A 24,009-nucleotide genomic window follows, 5' to 3' on the forward strand; every position below is an offset into this window, starting at 1 on the left:
GTGTGCAAGAGGCAGCTGATCGATGACTCTCTTATCAATGTTTCTAACTATCTCTCTCCCTTCCTCTCTGTACAAAATCAATAAAATATATTTTAAAAAAATTTTTGTAAATGTGTGATTATTAAAACACACAAAATTAATAAGATATAAATTCATAATATATTCCTCACTAGATCCTGAGTAAAAATAAGAATGTTAGCTTGGCAGTTCTTAGATCGCTCAGGAGAAGTATGACTGTGAACTGAGTTCTTCTCCTCGTTGATAATTTTTCTCATATTATGTTTTCTGTTGATAAAAGGACAATGAAAGGAACACAAGTCTACCAGTCACTCCCAGCTTTCTGCACTTGCTTTCTTTGATTTTATACCTCATTTATTCAATTCCTCATCAAATTTACTGGGGCATTAAGTTTATAGGGTTATTTAATATCTGTGAAGAGCACATACAGACACTGGCCACCACAAGGTCCGTTAGGAAAGATCACGGAGAATAGATTTTGTTTTTATTAGGTGTCAATAAAACAATCAACCACTTCCTCCTTTTGAGTCTTAATGTTATTGACTGAGACCCCACAGGGCAGCAGACAGAACCCTCCCTCCTACTTGTCTTTAACTAATAAGTACAAGCTCTAAATTTTAACGTTTTCCAAACAACCCCATCACACCACTGGCAATTTTTTTTAAATTATGTTTTATTGATTTTTTACAGAGAAGAAGGGAGAGAGATAGAGAGCTAGAAACGTCGATGAGAAAGAAACATCGACCAGCTGCCTCCTGCACCCCCCCCCACCGGGGATGTGCCCGCAACCAACGTACATGCCCCCGACTGGAATCGAACCCGGGACCCCTCAGTCCGCAGACCGACGCTCCACCACCGAGCCAAACCGGCTTTGGCCACTGTCAATTTTTAACACGATAAAACCCAGTGAAGAAGGCTGATAGGGGAAAAAAAAATCACTCATTTGAAATACGGAGTTGGAGGAGAGCTCTACGATGGATCCTCAGGAAGATGAGCAAGTGGGTCCCACAGCAAATTAAGCCTGAAACCTCACTGGAGGGGAAATGTCAACACTGAAGCTGTCCTTTGGGCACTTCATGAAAAGGTGGGGGTTTTGGAAAAGACAACCATGCTGGGAAATAGAAAGCAGCAGGAAAAGAGGAAGACCAAACAGGAGAAGAAAAGAAGCCATAGGCTTGAGTCTACAGGAGCTGAGCAGGAGGACAGGACACTGTGGATATCACTCAGTCACCAGGAGTCGGAGCCAATCAAAGTGGCAGGGAACACACACACTCTCCTCCGCCCTGATCTCACTGGGTTGGTACCAGGTGGTACCATTGAAATTGCTTCCTTTCTCTATACCTTCTTCCATCTCTGACTTTGTACTTCGATATAGAGGGGAAAGGGCTGAAATGGAAGGGAAAGGGAATACGTACGTCATTCTGGAATGATTTGAATTCACTCCAAAGAAGGGAGAGTGAAATTCAAGTTGCCTTAAAGAAGACCTGGCTTTACCCAGGATGTTGGTTCTCTTTTCCCTCTGGAAAGGAGATGATGGGTTTAAAAAGCAAGGAGTGATTCTGGCATGAGATCGGGGAAATGTTCCCCAGAGGGTTCCACTGGGAGAGAACCACGAGGCATGCAGGTTGGGCCTGGGTGAACACTTCCGATTTCCACAGTCGTTGACTGTCGGTTAGGGAAACCCTAGCAGATTCCCTCAGCTAGTGGCAGCGTCATCCCTCCAACTGCTCAGGCTGACACCTCGGAGCCATCCTTGCCTCCTTCCTCTATCTCACACCCCACACCCAGCCCTTCAGGAAATCTGCATAGGCCTTCGCACTGCACCCAGGATCACACTCATGACCACCTTCATGGCTCCATGCTGTGCCAGGCCTCTACTATTGTTTTTTCTTTTTTTTCTTTTGTTTGTTTTAAAATATATTTTATTGATTTTTTACAGAGAGGAAGAGAGAGGGATAGAGGGTTAGAAACATCGATGAGAGAGAAACATCCATCAGCTGCCTCCTGCACACCCCCTACTGGGGATGTGCCCACAACCAAGGTACATGCCCTTGTCCGGAATCGAACCTGGGACCCTTGAATCCCCAGACCGAAGCTCTATCCACTGAGCCAAACCGGTTTCAGCTACTACCTCTTGTTTTATTGACCGAAAGAAAAACCTGCAAAAAAACATAACCCCACCTGAGATAATGAAACGGTTCTTTCCATGAGTGTCTTGGTCCGCTTAAAGCCCGGGTCACTTTCTGCGAGGACATTCATGGTTTTCTTGCCGATGAACTCCAAAGCATCAAGCCCCCCTGTTAGGACACTCTTACCCTGCAGATGTGGGGAGGGGGGTTGCATGAGATTAGATTTTTACATTTTGCCGCTTCCCAGCAGTCAGCAGCTCCCAGAGGGCTCTGTCTTCAAATATTGATATCAATATGACGTCATAATTTTTTTTTTCATCAGGAGATTCACTGTCCACTTAATCTGATTTGCTTTCCCTTGGAAGAGCATTCGTCATATAATTTGTAGGTCATGCAATGTTATTTTAAAAGGATGGTTGGAAAAAAACAAAACATACTTGGGATTACGTTGACCAGCTCTGAGTGTATGAATAGATATGTATCAAGGACATAAAATTAATAGGTGACCCGATTGCTACTTTGAAAAAATTTTAAGCCAAGTAACAGAGTTATGTGGAGCAATCTATTAAAATGTCAAATGCTCTTGGCAGTTTAGGGAAATCTTTAATCGAGGGGGCCCTGGAGTGTAGAAGCCTTAGGCTGTTTCAGATGGCTCTTCCATACTTTTAGAAACTAGTAATAACTGCCTGTGATTAGTATATTCATGAACTAAGACAGGCTGATTTCCATATACTACTGGCTTCAGACACTGTTCTGTTACACAGTTCTCTCTCTTGTGAATCCCTTTATCAGTCACTGTTTTCCTTAAAAAAAAAAAAAAGTTGAAAACAATCCTCTTTCTCACATAAGCTGTTCATATAAACAGAACTGCTTAAAGTCCTTGCAACTTCTGTACATACCCTCCAATTGTACAACTGCAATTACAATATGCATATACCTGTGTTCTTCCCACCTTACCTGAATTTATATACATTATATTTTATTATTACACTAGAGGCCCGGTGCACAAGATTTGTGCATGGGGGGAGGTCCCCTCAGCCCAGCCTGCACCCTCTCTAATTCTGGATCCCTCTCACAATCCGGGACCACTGGCTCCTAACTGCTCACCTGCCTGCCTGCCTGATCACACCTAACTGCCCATGCCTGCTGGCCTGGTCATGCCCAACTGCCCCCTCGAAGGTGTAGTTCCCCCCCAACTGCCCCCCCCCCGCTGGCCTGGTCACCCCCAACTGCCCACCCCCCCACCAGCATGGTTGTCCCTCAGTGCCCCCCTCTGCCGGTTTGGTTGTCACCAACTGCCCCCCTCTTCCCCGCCGTGGGCCTGGTCACGTTGTCCGTTGGGTTGTTTTGGATGTGATGGTCACTTAGCCATATATATATATATATATATATATATATATATATATATATATAAAATTATTATTATTATTACCTGCATGCATTTCCCAATCTTCATAATTATCACTTCAATAGCAATATTCTATTTGCCTGAGTTAATATGCTTTTTCCATTATTTCCATCCTGGACATTTAGACTTGTTTCCAGATTTGGATACAAATCAATAATCACACTGTACAACAAATCTTAAAATACACATACTTTGGGAGGATTGGGATATTGGCCATTCACACTTCTGTATATTTGATTTATTTTCTTCTAACATTCTATGGGGGATTACTAAAGTACGTAGAGGACAAAATGAGAGAAGGAAGGTCATAGGGACTATGAATAAGGTCAGCCCTGGTAGGGGGTGTCTGGAGCTTGGGAAAAGAGAACTTAGTGACCTCCCAACCTGCAGTTTCACTTTGCAAGGTTTCAGTTACCCGAGGTCAACAGCAGTTCGAAAATATTAAATGGAAAATTCCAGTGACAAACAATTCATACGTTTTCAGTTGCACAGTGTTCTGAACAGTGTGACCTCAGTTGGGGTACCTCCCACTTTTTTCACTATCCATCTGTTTTGTTGCCAATCACAAGTTTCTTTAAGAGGAAGGCAGCCCCCTCCCCAAAGCCAGGGGTGTGATTGGGGGGACAGACTTTGAGTTATTGGAGGAAGGGAGAGTGGAAACTGGGAGGTGGGAACGGGGGAAGAATGTGAGTCTTAGTTATCTGGAAGCGCTTTAGGAACATCTTGGGGATGTTGTTCCTGACTCTTTACCAGAATTTGTGTTTATGTAAGTGGCTTTATGATATTTCCAATGGAAGGTTAAGAGGCACAGAGCGTTGAGGGGAAAACAGCTGTCCCAGCTCTGAGAACCAGCCCTCTCTCCCCACAGCCAGACTGTCCTTGCAGCAGCCGGAGGACAGTCACATCAGGCTGAGAAATGTTCCTTTTAAACACCTCCTTTCTTTTAAACATACAATGCATTTCGCTTTGCCCTTATTATTTTGGTTCCAAGGTTTACGCCTACTCTGTAGGCGGAAGCATAACAAAACCGTAATCCCAAGTTGTGAGCAAGGCCCTTTTTGCTCTGATGTATCTAGGTCACTGGTAAATAGAGATATCAAAGGGAGGCGCCGGGAGACTCCAGGGAACACGGAGGAAGCAGCTGAGGACTCACTGTGTTTTGAACCACATTGGTGATGGCGGACAGCACACCCCGGGACCCTGATGAAGGGGACATGGGCGGGCCTTCCTCTGGGCTCTGGTCTGGGGCCGTATCTGCTGCTAAAGGGAGAAAAGATGGTTTCACAGTTCATTTCACGGATCTGGAATGTTCTTATTTGTGCAGCTAGTGTCATACAGCCCAAGTCCAAGAAGCCCCTGGATCAATACAGCACTCACTTGGAGGGACGCCATTTTCGGTGTCAGGTTGGGCCCCTTCGAGAGAGCCAGAATTTACACCATGGATCCGTAGGGCCCCTGCTTTTTCCTTGACTGCCGTCAATCCATGACCTGTGGGGAAACGAAGATATGGTTCATGGCTACAAGAGAAATCCTCAAATTCTAGAGCCCAGAGTGGTGGTGAGCAGGGGAGGTGGTAAACAGCATAGACTTTGCAGTCACTCAGAGATGGGTCCCAGTTCCAGCTCAGCTTCACCACTGCCTGGGGGTGACTTTGGAGAAGTTTCCTGATCACTCAGTGACTCAGGTTCTTCTCGGGGTTATTGCGAGGAGCAGATAAGAACGACAGGTGTGAAGCGCTCCCAGATGTTTTATTATTCCCTGTGGCTTTGCACACTAACTAGCAACCTGGGATCTCACACCGAAGAGATTGCCTATGAATAGTATTTGATTCCTTGCAGGCCCAGCCCGTGGCAGGTGCTCCATTGCTATTTGGTAAACTGAAATCAGTTGAGCTTTAACACGCTCTTTCCACATGTTGGTCATCCTTTAGAATGGAGAGAGCACTGTCGGAGCCCATGTGTCAAAATCAAAAGGCAAGTCAGTGGGAAAACCAGGCAGGGCACCCGACAGCTCTGACAGTTGTCTTGACAGTAAGTCTAAACAGGAGCTATAAGAACAGTCAGCCAGGAAGAAGGGCACTGGCTTCACTCCATCTGAGCAGGGACAGAACCTCTCTCTCCTGGACCCAGCACAGTGGGTATTCAGTAACTATTGGGTAAATACAGAGCTGACCTTCTCATGCCCCCTCCCCCCAAAACACACACACACACACACACACACACACACACACACACACTCCCTTGGCTTGATACATACAGGGTGTCCCCCCAAAATGCATACAGACTTTAACAGCTGATAGCTGTAGATTCTTTTGCATGTTGAGAATGGAATGAAATATATTTTAATAAACACTGCCTTTATAACATGTATACATTTTTGGGTGGACATCCTCTAATCCTGTCTATATTTTATTCTGCAGCTTTATTTGTTTCTCATTAGAGGCCCTCCTGATGAGCTATAGCTTTTCTCAGAGTCCCAAATCCAACAAAAAGATCTCCTGACGCTTCTAAGTGGCTATTTAGTTCTTAAAGGAGAAACAGCATGAGCTGCCATCATCACAGCACTCACCTCCTGCTAGCACTCTGGGAGAAATGAAGAATTTCACTTGGGATCAGGGCAATCTCAGCCTGTTAAAACCCAAGGCAGCCTTAATATTAATATACGGGGATGATGTGGTGGTGGTGGTGGGACAGATCCCAAGTCATGCCATGACTTAGAGCCAAAAAGAAACACCTGGTCTTAGAAGGCACTATTAAAATGATCAATTATCCACCTACTGACTAAGAGAAAGACAAGGATGAATCCCAAACCCAAATAGTAGTATTGTATCCGTTGTAACTTCATCAGAGCTATCTGAGCATAATTAGGACATGGATACTTGCCAAGCAGACATAGGACTAATTGTACCCAGTGGGAATCACCTATCATTATACATTATCTAGAAAACCCTGAAATATTATCTATGGTGTTTGTAACATTAATTACATGCAGAAATATATGTCTATAATCTTCACATGAATATAAATACAGTTCAAATTCATTATTGAGTTATGTTGGGCACTGTCACTGCCAAAACCAAGACTTGAATGAATTCTCTCTAGCTTCCAATGAATCCCAAGCAGTTAAACGAGAACTTACTGGCGTTTCAGTAACACATTTAAGTTACAGAACATAACCATCTAACTTATTTACATACTGAGTCCATATTCCTTGCCATCTTTTAAAAATACGTATTGTTAGAAAGGAAATCGTGCACATCCAGTTAGGAATCTATGCTTTACAACTAGATTTCTGAGAGCTACAATCAAGGAATGAATGAGTTTGAGAAGGCTGGGCACATCTGTTACAGCTTCTTTGCGTAAGCCGTGTAAGAAAGCGGATTCCACCTCGTTCCCTGAGACCTCAAGGGGTTATGAAACCTCATGGTCATTAGCTCCTCTTTCACCTTTTCCACCCTTTGCAGGTCAAGACCATATCTGATTCTCTTCCTGGAGAAGAACAGCTTCTGACCATCTTAGAAAACAAATGATCGTGGATATATGTGCATAGGCTGTCTCTAGAAAAAATCGCTTTGTTTCTGAAAGGAAATACCATGGGGTGTGTCTGTTTAATAGATATGACAATAGGCTGCTATTCCAACTACACACTCACACTTACAATTTTATTGAGTTGTAATTATACTGCACATATTTAAGTTTCTTCCAATGATATATTCTGATGATTAGTTCTTCCCCCCCCCCCCCCCTGAATTCTTTTGTTAGTGAAAGTACACATTTCTACATTCTACTAGAAACATAAAGCTATGGTCTTTCATAAGTAGGCTTTACACTGTACACCACACCCCACTTTGAAGAATAAGTTCTAAAACTTTACTTAGTCTGACATCTAGTGCTCAAACAAGGAAGTAAAAATACGGAATCATGGTTGCCTTTTGAGTGGGAGGGATGCATTCTCAGACATTGATCAGTTCTACCAATAACAGAGAAAAACAACAAATATGAATAATACTATAGGGTAGAGTTCCTAAATTAGTTTCTTCACATGTCATCACAAACCGTAAGTATCCTCAAAGAAATTAAAACCCTCCAAATTCCATGGTTCTGAGGATGGGATATCCTCTACCCGTTGACATTGCGGCACTGCAAAGATAAGAATGCTCTATAAATGCTGTGGGTACTGTATAATTTAAAAATAAATGTTAAATTATTGACTGGTATTTAATTTATCACCTATACTCAAGTGGTTTGCCTAATTATCAGATGGAAATTCATTAACCCCTGGGCCATATTCATATACTGTAAAGAATTGTGAACAAACTTCAAGCATGAATCCTACTCTCTTTAGTTTCTTTTCTATATATTCATTTTTAAAAAGAAAAATTAATTAATTAATGAATAAAATAAAGTGGAGGAAATGTTATATTAAAATTTTAAGTAGTCAATTAAGACAGTGTTTTTCAACCTCTTTTGGGCAAAGGCACACTTGTTTCATGAAAAAAATCACGAGGCACACCACCATTAGAAAATGTTAAAAAATTTAACTCTGTGCCTATATTGACTATATATAAAGTAATTCTCTTGAATAGGAATCAAATAAACACAAAGAAAGTATTTTATAATTACTTTATTATGAAATATTAAGTAAACAAAATAGTGAAAAATTATAAAATTCTTGTCTTGTCTGCACCTACGGCACACCAGGCAACATCTCCGCAGAACAGCGGTTGAAAAATGCTGAATTAAGATACTTAGGAATAAACTTAACTAAGGAGGCAAAAGATCTATACGCGGAAAACTACAGGACACTGAAAAAAGAGATAGAGGAAGACATAAACAGATGGAAGAACATACTGTGTTCATGGATTGGTAGAATCAACATCATTAAAATGTCCATACTACCCAAAGCAATCTATAGATTCAATGCACTCCCCATTAAAATACCAACGGCATATTTCAGAGACCTAGAATGAATTCTCCAAAAATTTATCTGGACTAAAACAAGACCCCGAGTAGCTGCAGCAATCCTGAGAAAGATGAACAAAGTAGGAAGGATCTCAATAACAGATATAAAGCTGTATTAAAAGGCAATATTCTCAAAACTGCCTGGTAATGGCACAAGAACAGACATATAGACCAATGGAATAGAGAAACCAGATATCAAACCAAACCACGATGCTCAATTAATATTTGACAAAGGAGGCAAGGACATACAATGGAGTCAAGACAGTCTCTTCAATAAATGGTGTTGGGAAAATTGGACAAATACATGCAAAAAAATGAAACTAGACCACCAACTTACACCATACACAAAAATAAACTCAAAATGGATAAAGGACTTAAACATATGATGGGAAACCATAAAAATATTAGAGGAATCCACAGGCAGCAAAATCTCAGACAAATGCCAAAGCAACATCTTCACCGATACAGCTCCTAGGGCAATGGAAACTAAAGAGAAAATAAACAAATGGGACTACATTAAAATAAAAACTACAGTGAAAGAAATCATCAACAAAGCAACAAGAAAGCCCACTGCATGAGAGAACGTATTTACCAAGTTATCACCGATAAAGGTTTAATCTCCAACATTTAGAGGGAACTCATACAACTTAACAAAAGGAAGATAAACAATCCAATCAAAAAGTGGACAATGGACCTAAATTCATACTTTTCAAAAGAGGACATAAAGACCAAGAGACATATGAAAATATGCTCAAAATCACTAATCATCTGAGAGATGCAAATCAAAACAACAATCCGATACCATCTCACACCTGTCAGAATGGCTATCATCAACAAATCAACAAATGACAAGTGCTGGCAAGGATGTGGAGAAAAAGGAACCCTCATGCACTGCTGGTGGGAATGCAGACAAATGCAGCCACTGTGGAGAACAGTATGGTGTTTCCTCAAAAAAGTAAAAATGGAACTCCCATTTGACCCAGTGATTCCACTTCTAGGAATATATCCCAAGAAACTAGAAACAACCATCAGAAAGGATATATGCAGACCTTTGTTCATAGCCGCACAATTCACCATAGCTAAGATTTGGAAACAGCCTAAGTGCCCATCAGCAGATGAGTGGATTAAAAAACGGTGGTGCATCTACACAATGGAATACTACGCTGTGGTAAAGAAGAAGGAATATAATACTTACCATTTGCAACAGCATAGATGGAACTGGAGAGCATTATGCTAAGTGAAATAAGTCAGTCAGAGAAAGATAAATATCACATGATCTCACTCATTTGTGGAATATAATGAACAACATAAACTGATGACCAAAAACAGATCCAGAAATAGAGAAGCATCAATCAGACCTTCAAATCTCAGAAAGAAGGTAGGGAAGGGTAGGGGTAAGGGGAAGAGATCAACCAAAGAACTTGTGTGCATGCATATAGGCCTAACCAGTGGACACAGACACCAGGGGGGTAAAGGCATGAGTGGGGGGGGCAATAGGGAGAGAAGGACACATACATAATACCTTAATCAATAAAGACGAATAAATAATAAATAAATAAAATAAATTTAAGTAACCTAATGAGTTCGCTGGTGTCCTACTCGAGGGCCCTTGAGCCTATGGGACCAGTACAAAGTGCCCATGGATTAAAATCGTGATTCTTGAGAATTCTTATATCATCAGCAATGTCACATGAATTCATGTGATACTAATAGTGATTTACGCAGATAAGGGTTCCCGTTTTAGTACCATTCTGACAAGTTTGGCATTCTCTGTAATAAAGGCTGTCATTATTTCTGAAGTGCTGGGAGCAGGGATTCATTAAAATGTGCAGGAAAAAAAAAGTGTAACTTGGGAGAGGATGGGGAAGGGCAATGGTAGTTTGAAAGGTAAATATGCAGATCAGATGCACTTCCCCCTCCTCGGGTTCTCCTGTAGTCTCATAAAACTGTCAAAACTAGAATTTCAAACAAACAGTTAGGCCTTCTGTAGTATCTAGGAATACACTGTTGTGTTCTGCTATGGAGCTTTTCCTTTGGAATACGTATTGGTATGAGTTTCAGCATTGTTGACTTTCATTCTGATTATTTTTTTTTCTTTTTCTTTTTTTCTTAAATATATTTTATTGATTTCTTACAGAGAGGAAGGGAGAGAGATAGAGAGCTAGAAACGTCGGCGAGAGAGAAACATCGACCAGCTGCCTCCTGCACACCCCCCACCGGGGATGTGCCTGCAACCAATGTACATGCCCCTGACCGGAATCGAACGTGGGACCTTTCAGTCCGCAGACCAACGCTCTACCACTGAGCCAAACCGGTTTCGGCCATTCTGATTATTGATCTATTATTGCTCTTACTATCATCTAGGGACCAGTCGGGTTTCTAAGATGCTTGTGGGAAATCACATCTGGTTCTCACAACATCACTTTGAAATTGCCATCAAAATCATTTCTTTTTTTCTTTTTTTGCATTTTCCTTTCCCATTCTGGTTCCTGCCTGGATCTCCAACAGTAAGCATTTTTATTGCATTTTATGACCTTGTCCAAAGGCCTGGGTCTTCTTAGAATGTGATGACTGCAGCTGTGGGTGAAACTAATGCAAGAGTTACCGCCTTTCCAAAAATAAATGCTGGCTGAGAAATGCTTGATTTTATACAAACTTTGGGAAGGTTGCTTTTTCCCATTTTCCTTTAACTTTGGGGCCAATGTAGTGAGGCAAAGACAAAATAGAAAAATACAGAGGAGCAAAAAGTCAATCAATTTTCTGTACTTTTCCACTTAGCACAGTACTTACAAACATCTTTCTCCTTCTATATATAGCTATAGACTATGGAATCATTATATTCCAGAAGTTGAAAGGAATCTTAGAATTTGTCAAGTTCCCCCGCCCCCACTTTTCCGAATAAGGAAGCTGAGTCACAGAGCGCTGGCGTGCATGGTGTAGCTGGTTAGTGACAGTCCTTGGTGATCACAAGTTAGGTAGCAGTCAGGGCCTGGCTCGGGTCTTCTGACTCCTGGTACACTGCTCTCTCCAAGAAACAACCACCTTCTAAATGTTTCCATTTTCTAATTCCTCTCCTGCCATCTTTAAACAGTTCTATTGTGACATTAGTTTTTCAACAAATGTAAGAAGTATTGGTTTTGCCCTGGCTGGGTGGCTCAGTTAGTTGGAGCGCTGTCCCATATACTGAAAGGTCATAGGTTCGATTCCCTGTCAGGGCATATACCCAAGTTGCAGGTTCGATCAAATGTGCGGGAGGTAATCAATCGATCTTTCATTCTCATGTCGATGTTTCTCTCTCTCATTCCCTCTCCTTTCCCCTCTCTCTTTAAAATCAACACAAGCATGTTCTCGGGTGAGGATTAAAAAGAAAAAGAAGTATTGGTTTCCGTTTCCAGTGCTGAGTTGACAGCTCTGTGTTTTGTTACAGACTATGTGTTCTGCACTCCTGTCTGCAATTGGAATTACCCTGGGGGTAACATGAGGTTTCTGAGTTGAAATCAATTGCAATGGAATACATGGTTATTTTCTTTCTTTACTTTCTACAGGCAATTTATAAACTTTTAAGAGCTTGTCTACTGCTCTGACTGCTCTCTTCTCCAATACGTTTCTTTGCCTTATGATAATAAACTATTCACGCTGCAAAGCCCTGGGTGGATATTATATCTCTACACAATGGAAGGCATGCTTAGCTTGTCTCTCTCAATTCCAAGGTAGCAGATCAACATAGACCACAATCCAGGACGTTACCCATAACTTTTTAAAGTCTCTGTTCACTGATGGCTGGATCCTATTCCAACCCTTTTGCAGTCTGTGAGCCCAGCCATAACACCTCTCTATTTGTGGGACATTTGTGATCCCTTAATTATTTTTTGGGAGTTCAACTCCCATCCACCAGCACTTTCTGTTTCTAGCTCTGGAACCCATGAGGTCAGCCTCCCCTTACGATACCTGCTTTAGTTCTCTATCAGGTCCAAAGATACGTATGGAGTTTTGAAGTACATGCTGATATTGTTTTAGCTACTACCCTGTTTCCCCGAAAATAAGACAGTGTCTTATATTAATTTTTTCTCCCAAAGTTGCGCTAGGTCTTATTTTCAGGGGATGTCTTATCTTTCCATGTGCTAGGTCTTATTTTTGGAGGATGACTTATTTTCGGGGAAACAGGTATTACTATGTGAAGTCATAGCACATCCAGACCAGACATCTCTGACATATGCCTTAGGAGCAACTTACGGGTGGTATTTCGTTATATTGCTTTTGCATGCATTAGGGTTGTGATGACCTGTGGTGATGCACAAGATAGCTCCAATTTGTCCAAAGGAACTCTTAGGACGAGCGTCAATGTTTCAAAATTTCTTTGGTCTCCCTCATGTGCCATTGTTGGTGCAAATAAGAGGAAAAATGCCAAGATTCAAACACTTTTCAAAATTCCACCATGTAGCCAGAGCCATCAAAAGATACTAAGTTTCTAAACTTGGTGATGAAAACACCTTTCCCTCCCCCTGCCCCCTGCCCCCATGTCCCCCAACTCTCAACCCTAGAGTGTGAACAGGATTGTGACTATAATGGGCTTTCACTCCCATGATTAGTTATGTTATAGGGGGAAAATTAAGGGATTTTTCAAATGTAATTAAAGTCCTTAATCAGTTGGATTTTAGTTAATCAAAAGAGAAATCATTGTCGGTGGGCCTGAACTAATCAGGTGAGGCTTTAAAAGGACTCCTAAAGGGAGAGAGTTAAAAGTATGAGGGAGATTATTCTGCTGGCTTTGAAGAAGGACCTGAGGGCTGCCTCAAGGGACTGAGAATGATCCCTGTTAAGAACCAGCAAGAGCCGAAACCGGTTTGGCTCAGTGGATAGAGCGTCGGCCTGCGGACTGAAGGGTCCCAGGTTCGATTCCGGTCAAGGGCATATCCCCAGTTGGGGGGGTGGGGGTAGCGTGCAGGAGGCAGCTGGTCGATGTTTCTCTCTCATTGATATTTCTAGCTCTCTATCCTTCTTCCTTCCTCTCTGTAAAAAATCAATAAAATAAAAATAAAAAAAGAACCAGCAAGAAAATGGGGATATCAGCAAAGAACTAAGTTCTGTCATCACCCTATATAACTTTGAAAATGACTCTGAACAACGGGTGAGAATACAAAGGGCTGGACCCCTGAGTTCAGCCTGGTAAGACACTGAACAGTAGACCTAGCTACCCTGTGCCTAAAGTCCTGCCCCACAGAAACTTCAAGCTGATCAGTGTTGTTCTAAAGTTGATAAATGTATGGGACTTTGTTACACAGCAATAGAAATGAATGCAAGAGGATATCCTGAACACCATTTTGATATTATATAGGCCAATATGCAAATGTCCTACAACCTCAGAGAAACAGCATATCCACCAACCAGAAGAGGGAAGGTGACACATGCAATCGTGCGGGCTCAAGGGCAGTTAACTCTCGGGGCTCTTCTGGCTCAGTTACCGCACAGAGCCAGCCGAGAAACACCGGAAGTTCTCAGTGTCTGCAACATGAACAAGATACAGCCTTTACCATCTTCACGGTAACTTAGACACCGGGCAACTTCAACAGCAACACCAAACACAAGCTCAGGCTATGGAGAAAAGACACTGACTTCTGTTCAAGTTAAAAGATGCGTGGCTACCAGTGTGAGATGAGACCTGCCACAGAAATAACACCGTGCTATTTAAGCAGCAAAACCACATCATCGACCAGCTATACTTGGTAGATGATGTGGTAACAGAATGAACTAGGTAACAGAATCCAGAGACCTTGCAGCACAGGCCACTGAGACCAAGGCTGCAGTAGGCTGTACACGTGCAAAGGTCACATTACAACAGGACACCTTAGATGCTAGGTGGCAGATTCAATAGGTAAGCTGTTGGCTGGTTGGATGGAAAACCTTGTAAGCGTCCAGAGAAGCCCAAAGTCAACAGATGAGGTGTAGCTGCTGACAAGAAATAAGAGCAAAAAGACCAACTAGGGCAGAGCAGCTACTGGCAGGTGCAGCTGTAAGTGTGCACAAGTTTCTGCATTTACCGTGGAAGGAGCTTATATTTCACATGAAAGTACATCCTTTGTCTAGAAAATATCCTTCTAAAGCACTGAATTCGTTATAAAACCAGGGCAGCTCTCGACACCATTATAACTGGAAGCACCCAGAGCACGTCGCTGTTAATGACGTGAATCACAAGGACAGCTGTAGAATTCCCTGACCATGTTACCCTGTTTCCCCGAAAACAAGACAGTGTCTTATATTAATTTTTTCTCCCAAAGTTGCGCTAGGTCTTATTTTCAGGGGATGTCTTATCTTTCCATGCGCTAGGTCTTATTTTCGGGGAAACACGGTATTTACTTTTCCATGACTTATCCCAATTTCAAGAACTTTTAGATTCCACATGTGCAGGTTTTGGTTCAGAAAGCATGTCAGGCCCTAACCGGTTTGGCTCAGTGGATGGAGCGTTGGCCTGCGGACTCAAGAGTTCTAGGTTCGATTCTGGTCAAGGGCATGTGCCTTGGTTGCAGGCACATCCCCATTGGAGAGTGTGCAGGAGGCAGCTGATCGATGTTTCTCTCTCATCGATGTTTCTAACTCTTTCTCTCTCCCTTCTTCTCTGTAAAAAGTCTGCAGGCCGACGCTCTACCACTGAGCCAAACCGGTTTTGGATATATATATATATATGAAAGAAAGAAAGCATGTCAGTCCTAAGCGCTGTCCGTGGCAAGATCCATCTGTGAGACACTAAAAGCTCCAACATAGTCCCCAGGAAGCAGGCTGCCTGCAGGTGCTTATTCTCACTCTGGTGAAGAGAGTCTGTCTTGTTCAGACAACACAGGTTTCTCTGCTTTAATGTGGCTAATTTTTCCATCTCCATATATAGTGCCCAATGCACACCTGTCCCCTTCAATTAGCACAGAGAAAATTCTGCTCTCCAAGTTCTCACCAGAGAGGCCAACATTTATTTAAACACTGTCTACTTCTTTGTTGAAACCATTTGGCTCAGTGGATACAGCGTTGGCCTCTGGCCTGAAAGGTCCCAGGTTTGATTCCGGTCAAGGGCATGTACCTTGGTTGCAGGCACATCCCCAGTAGGAGGTGTGCAGAAGGCAGCTGATCGACGTTCCTAACTCTCTATCCCTCTCTCTTCCTCTCTGTAAAAAAAAAAAATCAATAAAATATATTTTAAAAAATAAAAAAATAAACTGTCTACTTCCTGCCAGAACTCTCATGATATTTGACAGACATGGAATTGGGGATAATCTATCCATTCTTCCAGGAAGTCTAAATTTTATCAAATTAGATATCTGGTCCTTATGTTGCTTGTGACATGGTCCATTGCAGCAGAGCAAAAGACCTCAGGCCTTCCTATCCCTCCTGGTTTAAGAAGTAACAGCAGATTGGACCAACCGTGGTCCATCTCAAGATGCTCATGGCCGTGAACTATACCTTGAGACACCCGAGTTAAAGGATGTGAAAGCTGTTATTTGTGACTCCCTCTGTCTTGCTCCTCACTCTCTGTCTTTAAGATGAAATGCCTTTACTAAATTACCTCGGGCATGTTGATGTCATACCTCAGTTTTCTTGAAAAGTGGATGTAAGGAAAGGACACATGAAGAATATTTTGACAAACCTGCACTGATAATGACATTGCCCATTATATTTTCTCCTTGCATAAGAGCCAATAGTTCTCCAGCCAGTGTTTCTAAATGGTTAGAGCATTGGCCCACACACCAAAGGGTCTCAGGTTAAATTCTGGTCATTCCCAGTCAAGGGCACGTACCTGGGTTGTAGATTTGGTCCCTACCAGATTAGGGCGTGTGCAGAAGGCAACTGATGGATGTATCTCTCTCACATCCATGTTTCTTTCTCCCACTCGCTCTCTTTGCCCCCTCCATCCTGCCCTTTCACCCTCTCTACAAATCAATGGAAAAAGTATCCTGGGGTGAGGTAACAACAAAAAAGGGCCAAAAGAAGAAACTGCTTCAAAAATGTAGTACCATAAAAGATAATAAATATTCTATCCACCATGCAGCTAAAATAATTTTTTTCTTATTAATGTTCACCCAAAGACATGCATTTATATTGATTTTAGAGAGAAAGGAAGGGAGAGAGAGAAAGAACGATTAATCACTTGCCTCCCATAAAACCCCAGTCTAGAATCCTTTTGGTGCATGGGATGATTCTCTAACCAATGGAGCCACTTGGCCAAGGCTAGGTGAACCGAGTTTTATTTTATCACTCAGTGAGAAATCCTGGCAGCCAAAATTCTCAGTTTCAGTAACTCCATTGACAGTAAGGTCAATGCTCAATGACAGTAACTCTATTAGCTTTGGGATATATTAAATATATATTGTATATCCTTCCTACATGCATAATTATTTTTATTTGTATTTCAGTGCTCTGCTGATGAAGTGCCTTTTATAGATACTTCAAAAGTGTCATTTGTGGATCCTTTTAGGTATGTTTGTTGTACATTTTAAAATATTTAAGTGGAATGATAAGTACAAAGCTTTAACAATATATTTTTAAAAGCCCAAATCTTATATTTTAAGAGTCAATATAATATGGTGGCTTTTATATAAAAAGCCATACTCCTTGGTTCAAATCTCAAGCCAGCCACTCCTCACTTTGGACAAAGTCTTTGCCTCTCTGTGATTTAGCTTCCTTTTCTCTAAATGTAGAAAATAAGAGTATCTTCTTATAGGTCTATTTTGGGGAATAAATGCATTAATATATATGAAATACTTAGAACACTAAAAATGATGATCTTAGAGGCTAATGTTAAACTGTATCAGCACATAGTATGACTAAACAGTTTAGTCATATCCTTTTAGGCTTCTGAACTTTATCCATTCAAATGCAAGATACAATGCTTACCTACTGTGGCAGATGCTGATGAGAGCAGAGATTTGCCCCAGGATCCCCAGCCTGCCCATCCACCTCCTTGTGGAGGGGAATCCACAGCCTGTTGAAAAACAGATTAGCCACGAGGTCAGTAATTCAAAAACATGCATTGGTTTGAAGCAAAGAGGAGGTTTTTGTTTGATTTTTAAATCACCAAGAACCATTTCTCACTGGCTTGTAGTTTATAGGGCCATAAAAGAATATACCAACCCACATTACAATATGTACTTTGGAACAGAATTGATTACTAGTAATGTTGGCTTCTGAGGGTTTGGCATGAAGTGAGAAGAAGGGAGTTTGATGTTAACCAAGACTCAAATCTCCCATCATCTAGAGAGGGCTGTGGGGGGAAAGGACTTAATATATTAGGGCACAAGAGTGATTTGAAAAAGTTCAAAACAACTTTGACTCATGAAATTTGTACAGAACGAAAAAACTGTACTCTTCAAGGTAGAGTGAATTTTCAAATCTCTAGGAGCTTTGCCATAGGTGATAGGCAAAGTGTTTAGAAAAGCACCAATGAGTGTGGAAATGGTAGCAGCAACAGGTAGCAGCCATTTAAGGTAGACACCTTTCAAAGTGTCCAATCCACTCACAATGACCCCTGTAACCATATCTGTCCATGGGCTCAATAGATTCAAATTCTTTTGCTTAGGTGCTTGAATTAGGACTGAGAGACTCTGGTTGCTTGAATGGAAGATGAAAACTCAGGGAATGTAGGGTGACCATATTCTATCCACCATGCAGACTTAGAATTAAGAGAAAGCAGAGTGAGCAGAGTGAAGGAGATCTATTCAGAGGATCTTTCAAATTCCTGATATCTTCTCAGCCCTGGTTCATCTTTCTCTTTGAGGTTCAGCTGGGTTCCTATCTTTGGGTTCCGTGAGATTTCTGCATGGTGTGTGTGTGTGTGTGTGTGTGTGTTTCTCTTTTCTCCTCCTCTCCACTGATGTATCCCCAGAGCCAAGAAGAGTGCATGGTATATAATGAGTGCTCAATACATTTATTTGTTGATTAATAACTAAAATTCATCTGTTTTCTTAAGTGTGCAAATGTGCAATTAGTGAAACCATGGCTTTATCTTATTATCTAGGAACTGCAGGGGTCTTCAAACTTTTTAAAGTGGGGGCCAGATCACGGTCCCTCAGAGAGCTGGAGGGCCGGACTATATGAACTACTAATTCCTACTGTAACACCTCGGCTGCGCTCACTGCCCAAAAAACCTGGCGGGCAGGATCAGACTCCTCTGCGGGCTGCATGTGGCCCGCGGGCCGTAGTTTGAAGACCCCTGAACTAGAGGCTGGGTGCAGGGCCAGCCCACCCTGATTGGGGCTGATTGGGCAGAGCCAGCCAGGGGGAGGGACCTCAGACAATTGGCTGGCCCTGCTCCCTATTCCAACTCCTGGTTGAACTCCTGTTCAAGGGACAATTTGCATATTAGCCGATTATTATATATGATACATTCTAAAAAATGAGGCAAGAACATATTAGGACTTGGAGAATCATAGTTCTTTCACTCCAGAAAGAAATAAAATAGTTAAGAAGTGAAAAATTCCTTCAAAGTATGTAAATTCTATAACTTTTGACCAAAGGCTGGTCCATTAGTCATCTCCAACTCCCTTTTCCCTGCTGCCTGCCACTCTTTCATATAAGAGTGGATGTGTGGCCTGATGGTATGGCTCAGTTGGTTGAGCATTGTACCAGGCATTGAGATGTCTTTGGTTTGATTCTCAGTCAGGGCACATGCTCAGATTATGGGCTCAATTCCCAGTAGGGGGCATGCAGGAGGCAACTGATCTCTCATCAATGTTCTCTCTTTCTCTCTCACTCTTTCTCTCTCTCTTTCCCTTTCTCTCTCTCTCTCAAATCAGTACAAACATAGATATATATTTTATTTCAGAGAGGAAGGGAGAGGGAGAGAGATAGAAACATCAATGATGAAAGAGAATCATTGATCAGCCGCCTCCTGCATGCCCCACACTGGGGATCAAGCCCGAAAACTAGGCATGCACCCTGATTGGGAATTAAACCGTGACTTCCTGGTTCATAGGTTGATGCCCAATAACTGAGCTATGCCAGATGGGTCAAACATATTAAAAAAAAAAAAAAAGAGTAAACATGTGAAACAGTTTTAAATTCATGAATGATAACTGAGAATGCTTTGTTTTCATAATGAATTATAAAGTTATGACCAGTGTCAGCTCTTTCCCTCCTCCTTTATCCTGCCCTGGATGTGGACATAATACTTGAAACAGAAGCAGCCATTTTTGCTGCCATAAGGGAAAGGCCAAGGAATTCCAGACACTGGTGCTGCCACTGCTGAGCTACTAACCCAATGTGAACAGCTGCCTATCTCCATTCTTTCTGTCAAGGGAGAAAAAACACATCCAAATTGCTATTTTATAAGCAACTATAAGTTGGATTTTAGTTACTTGCACCCAAATGCATTCCTAACTGGTTCACCTATAAATATCAAACACTATCTACCAGTGTACGCTGCTGGTCAAGAGAAAAGGTTATAAAATTAAATTGCTTACATTTGACCATAGGCTGTGCCATTTTGGACAACAAGTTACTCAAGTCCTTTAAGCCATTGTTTACTTCATTACAGAACACAAGGTATAGCAGTATAATCACCTTACGTATAAGAACCAATGGCCTCTGAGGTTTATTGTGGAGATTAAAAGAAATAATCACATAAAGCTTGAGCATAGTTCCTGGCATTTAAGAAACACTTCATAAATGTTAACTAGCAATATAATAATGATTAATAATAACAATAATAAGATACTACATTTTTAAGTCTAAGAAGTAAAAAGTTTTGAAAGTGGCTGACATTTTTTCTATTGGAAACAATGAAAAGCCTGTTAACATAAATGGAAATACTCATGATTCATGACTGAGCTTTCATTTTTAGAGTCTACATTGATTTACTTCACTCTGGCAAATACATATATAATGAAAGCCAATGGCAATTTTATACCATCATGAAGACAGATGTAAGCTGGTGATTAATATCATTCTTTTATGGAAAAAATCACTACCTATGTGATTAAGGAGAGTTAATACACTTAAGGGTGACAGCTTCTGACTCAAATTTATAATATTTAATATGTTCTGACAGCTGGTAATTGACTAGCAAATGGAAATAAGTGTGAAATAAATTTGGTACTTTTTGCAGTATAAGTGACAACTTCAATTGATTTATTAATAAAGCAATTTTGACATTGAGATGTGACCTCCTAATCAGCTGCAAAGAATATTTATCAGTGGCAAATACTCAAATGACAAACTGTGCACATTTAATACAAAAATCATATAAACTAAATGTTCAGCATGAATTATAATTCTATCTCACCATGAGTATTGTCTCCACTTTAAATGGCTTTAATGTCACAAACTTTTGAGACTATAAAGTAGACAGACTGGACCTACTCAGATCTTCCATTATCAAATATAGTTATTTTAAATCTTTTTTCTTCTCACCTTCTTGCCATGTAACCCTCACCTCCTTTATCAGACAACTTCACATCCTATTTTACAGAGAACTCAGAAGTCTTTTGATGAAAACTCTGAATTTCCTTCTCCCTCCCTATACAATCGCAGAAGAATGACCTCATCTCTTACAACTCAGATTTGGCTTGACCAAGAGGAGTATCAAAACGCAACTGGAGATCATTTAAATGTCTATAACTATTGTGTAGTCCTAAGGATAGGAAAGAATTCAAGATTCCATTAAGTTCAAAGGTCTTTAAATAGGAAAGACATGTATTGTATATCTCTGGTATCTTATTTAAATATCTTACAATAGAAAATACATTTATTTACTTTAGGCTAAAAAGTTCAATGGTATTATGAGACAGAAAAATGTACAGATTTTAGATTCTATAGAATTTATAGGTCTTTAACATCTATACTAATAAAAGAGAAACATGCAAATTGACCATCACTCCACTATGCCCACCAGCCAATCAGGAGGGAATATGTAAATTGCAAGAACAAAGATGGCAGCTGCCCAGATGCTCCAGGTGCAGAGTGGTTGGGCAGGGCAGGACACCTACTATGAGAGGGAGGGCGAGGGGCGAAGGGATCTACAGGAGCGGCATCCCAGCACAGTAAAGATGAAGACTGTTGACTCCAAAGTCTGCAGTGAAGACAAAGATGGCAGACTCCAGCTGGAGTCTGCAGCGAAGATGAAGATGGCAGAGAAGCAGTGAAGATGAAGATGGCAGATTCCGGCCAGCCGGAGAGAAGGCCTGGGTCCTGGGTGCCAGAGGAAAGGGAAGGAAGGCCTATTGCATGAATCTCTTCATGCAACAGGCCTTTAGTTTAACTAGAAAATAAATGAACTTGTCTTAAGATCAAAGAAAACCTGGTTGTCCTATTTCCTTGAGTAGATCAAGAATCAGGTACTGTGTATAACATGTGTCTAAGGATGTGAATGATGAGAGCTACCCTTTTTAGATTTTGTAACTCATGACATAGCTTCCCTAAAAGGGGACTTGGTGTGACATTTGGGAGCATGGGATTGCTCTGGATGCCTATAGCTCTGTCAAAATACTGGCTGGAAAATGGCCTCAGTTATTTCCAGGTAATTTTCTTCCTTGGTGAGTATGGATCATTTAACTCTGGGAAGACTTAAAATTAAATATAGAAAGGTTGAAAGCATCAAAGTCAAGCTATTAATATTTTTATACATATTTTGTCTTTTCTGTATTACTAAGGTTTAAGGGATTTGACCGATTAGATCATCAACTTTTGAAAACCAATTAAAATGAATAATTGAATTATCAGATTTTTTATTTTAAGTTGAAATCTTTCTAAAATCATGCATATTATTATAATATCTAAAAGGTCTTTAGGTCCACTCTATGAATTTAATTTATTTGTAACCATTCTTAAGCACTCAGCAAGGTTTTAAGTAGATAAATGAAGTACTTAAAAAGGAATAGAATATATTAAATGTGTAGATGCTGTTTTAAAATATTTAAACGTGTTTAAGTTGGTAAAACGAACCAAACATTAATCAAAAGCCTCTTGTAAGTGATTGTTCATTTTGCTAGATTTCTAAATAAGAATTTGTGAGATGAATATAAAGCTTAGGGAGGACTGAATTTTCAAATTTGTGACCGTAAAAAATTGAACATTAATTACTTAACCCAAATTAAAAGTCTGTGTAGTCCTTTTTATGCACAAAAATACACTGGCTTACACCAGTGTGTTCTATTATCTGAATCTCTATTGACATTTGATGATTTGCTAATTAGCATACTGAGGTGCAGAAATGGGTTTTAACTGGTAAACACGGTGGACTGTTAACTAGCAATCTGAATATCTATAATAGTTCTAGAAGGTGAAATTAAAAGCAATTGAGGCCAAACCGGTTTGGCTCAGTGGATAGAGTCTCAGCCTGCAGACTGAAAGGTCCCATGTTCAATTCCGGTCAAGGGCATGTACCTTGGTTGCAGGCACATCCCCTATAGGAGGTGTGCAGGAGACAGCTGATGTTTCTCTCTCATCAATGTTTCTAACTCTCTATCCTTCTCCCTTCCTCTCTATAACAAATCAATAAAATATACTTAAAAAAATAAAAGCATTTGAGGTTTGCAGATTGATTAAATATATTTTAAAGCTTCTTCCTACCTTTACAGAAACAGGGTATAAGAAAGGAGATTGCCCTATGTTAAATGGTTTTCTGTCCAGCTCTGAACTCTGGGGAATTCTGGCTTTTTGATGTCAGCGATAAGGGGAAGAAACCTGCCTCTAGAATTCTAGGCATTTAGCCTTGAGTGAACCTTTCACTCAGGCTGGTAGTCAGAGCACCTAAAAGGTCAGAGCAAAAGGATGTACTCAAGCCCACAAAAAAAAAAAAAAATTTATCAACTGTTTTTAACTTTCTTGTTCGTTGATGTTTAATTTAAAAATGTCAGTGTGGTACAATGTGATTTGAGATTTGATTTCACTTATTGAATGTGATGGTAAGACTGCGGAGAGAAGAGGTAATTCTCAACACCTCAACTTCTTTGTTGTTTATCAAAACCTATCAAAAAGAATCTAAGAGCATGTATGACAAAATTGTATTAGAAATAGGAGCCTTCCTGGACCAAGTCCTTGGTCTCTGTTCTTCTTCTTTTTTTAATAACAGCTGGTAAGTCTCCTCCATTCCAATTCCTTAAATAGTACCCAAGTACTCATGGCCTCCAGACTCTTTCTCTCTCTCCCCTGGACTCCAACTGCTTACAAACTCTCTTCATTTAGATGTCCCATAGCATGCTCAATACTGAACTCCCCATCTTCTCAATCTCACCCCATCCTCCACCTACCTCTTTCTTTGTCCCAAATACTGGTCCACAGACTGCAAGAGTATCATCTGGGGAAACTTATTAAAATAGGGTCTTGGTTCCACTGTTATCTGTTGGATAAGAATCTCTCAGGGTAGAGCCCAGGAATCTGAATTTTAAACCAATTTCCCAGGTGATTCCAATACAGCACCAGATTTAGGAAGCACTGCCCTATATGGCCAAATGGCACCAGCATCCGAGTGTCAGCATGTTGATCAGGCTTAAAAGGGGAAATAAAAAGAATTGGA

General features: G+C 40.9%; 1 protein-coding gene and 1 long non-coding RNA gene across 3 annotated transcripts in view; both read right to left on the reverse strand.

Moving 5' to 3' along the window:
- LOC311631384 overlaps nt 1-24,009 on the reverse strand; it is a 134,307-nt gene that overhangs the window by 23,961 nt on the left and 86,337 nt on the right. The gene's annotated exons all lie outside the window — the stretch shown is intronic.
- The window catches only part of FAM114A1 (family with sequence similarity 114 member A1), a 60,233-nt gene that overhangs the window by 23,961 nt on the left and 12,263 nt on the right, over nt 1-24,009 (reverse strand). The window contains exons 3-6 of one of the 2 annotated variants that reach the window (XM_084901066.1): nt 17,394-17,481; nt 4,933-5,043; nt 4,709-4,815; nt 2,200-2,334 (exon numbers count right to left, since the gene is read on the reverse strand). In XM_084901066.1, coding sequence (XP_084757192.1) covers nt 2,200-2,334; nt 4,709-4,815; nt 4,933-5,043; nt 17,394-17,481 — 441 coding nt within the window. The remainder of the gene's footprint in view (nt 1-2,199; nt 2,335-4,708; nt 4,816-4,932; nt 5,044-17,393; nt 17,482-24,009) is intronic. The other variant, XM_084901067.1, reaches the window with a different exon arrangement.

Source organism: Pipistrellus hanaki (assembly GCF_964339955.1).
Source record: "Pipistrellus hanaki genome assembly, chromosome: 1".
Lineage (NCBI taxonomy): Eukaryota > Metazoa > Chordata > Mammalia > Chiroptera > Vespertilionidae > Pipistrellus > Pipistrellus hanaki.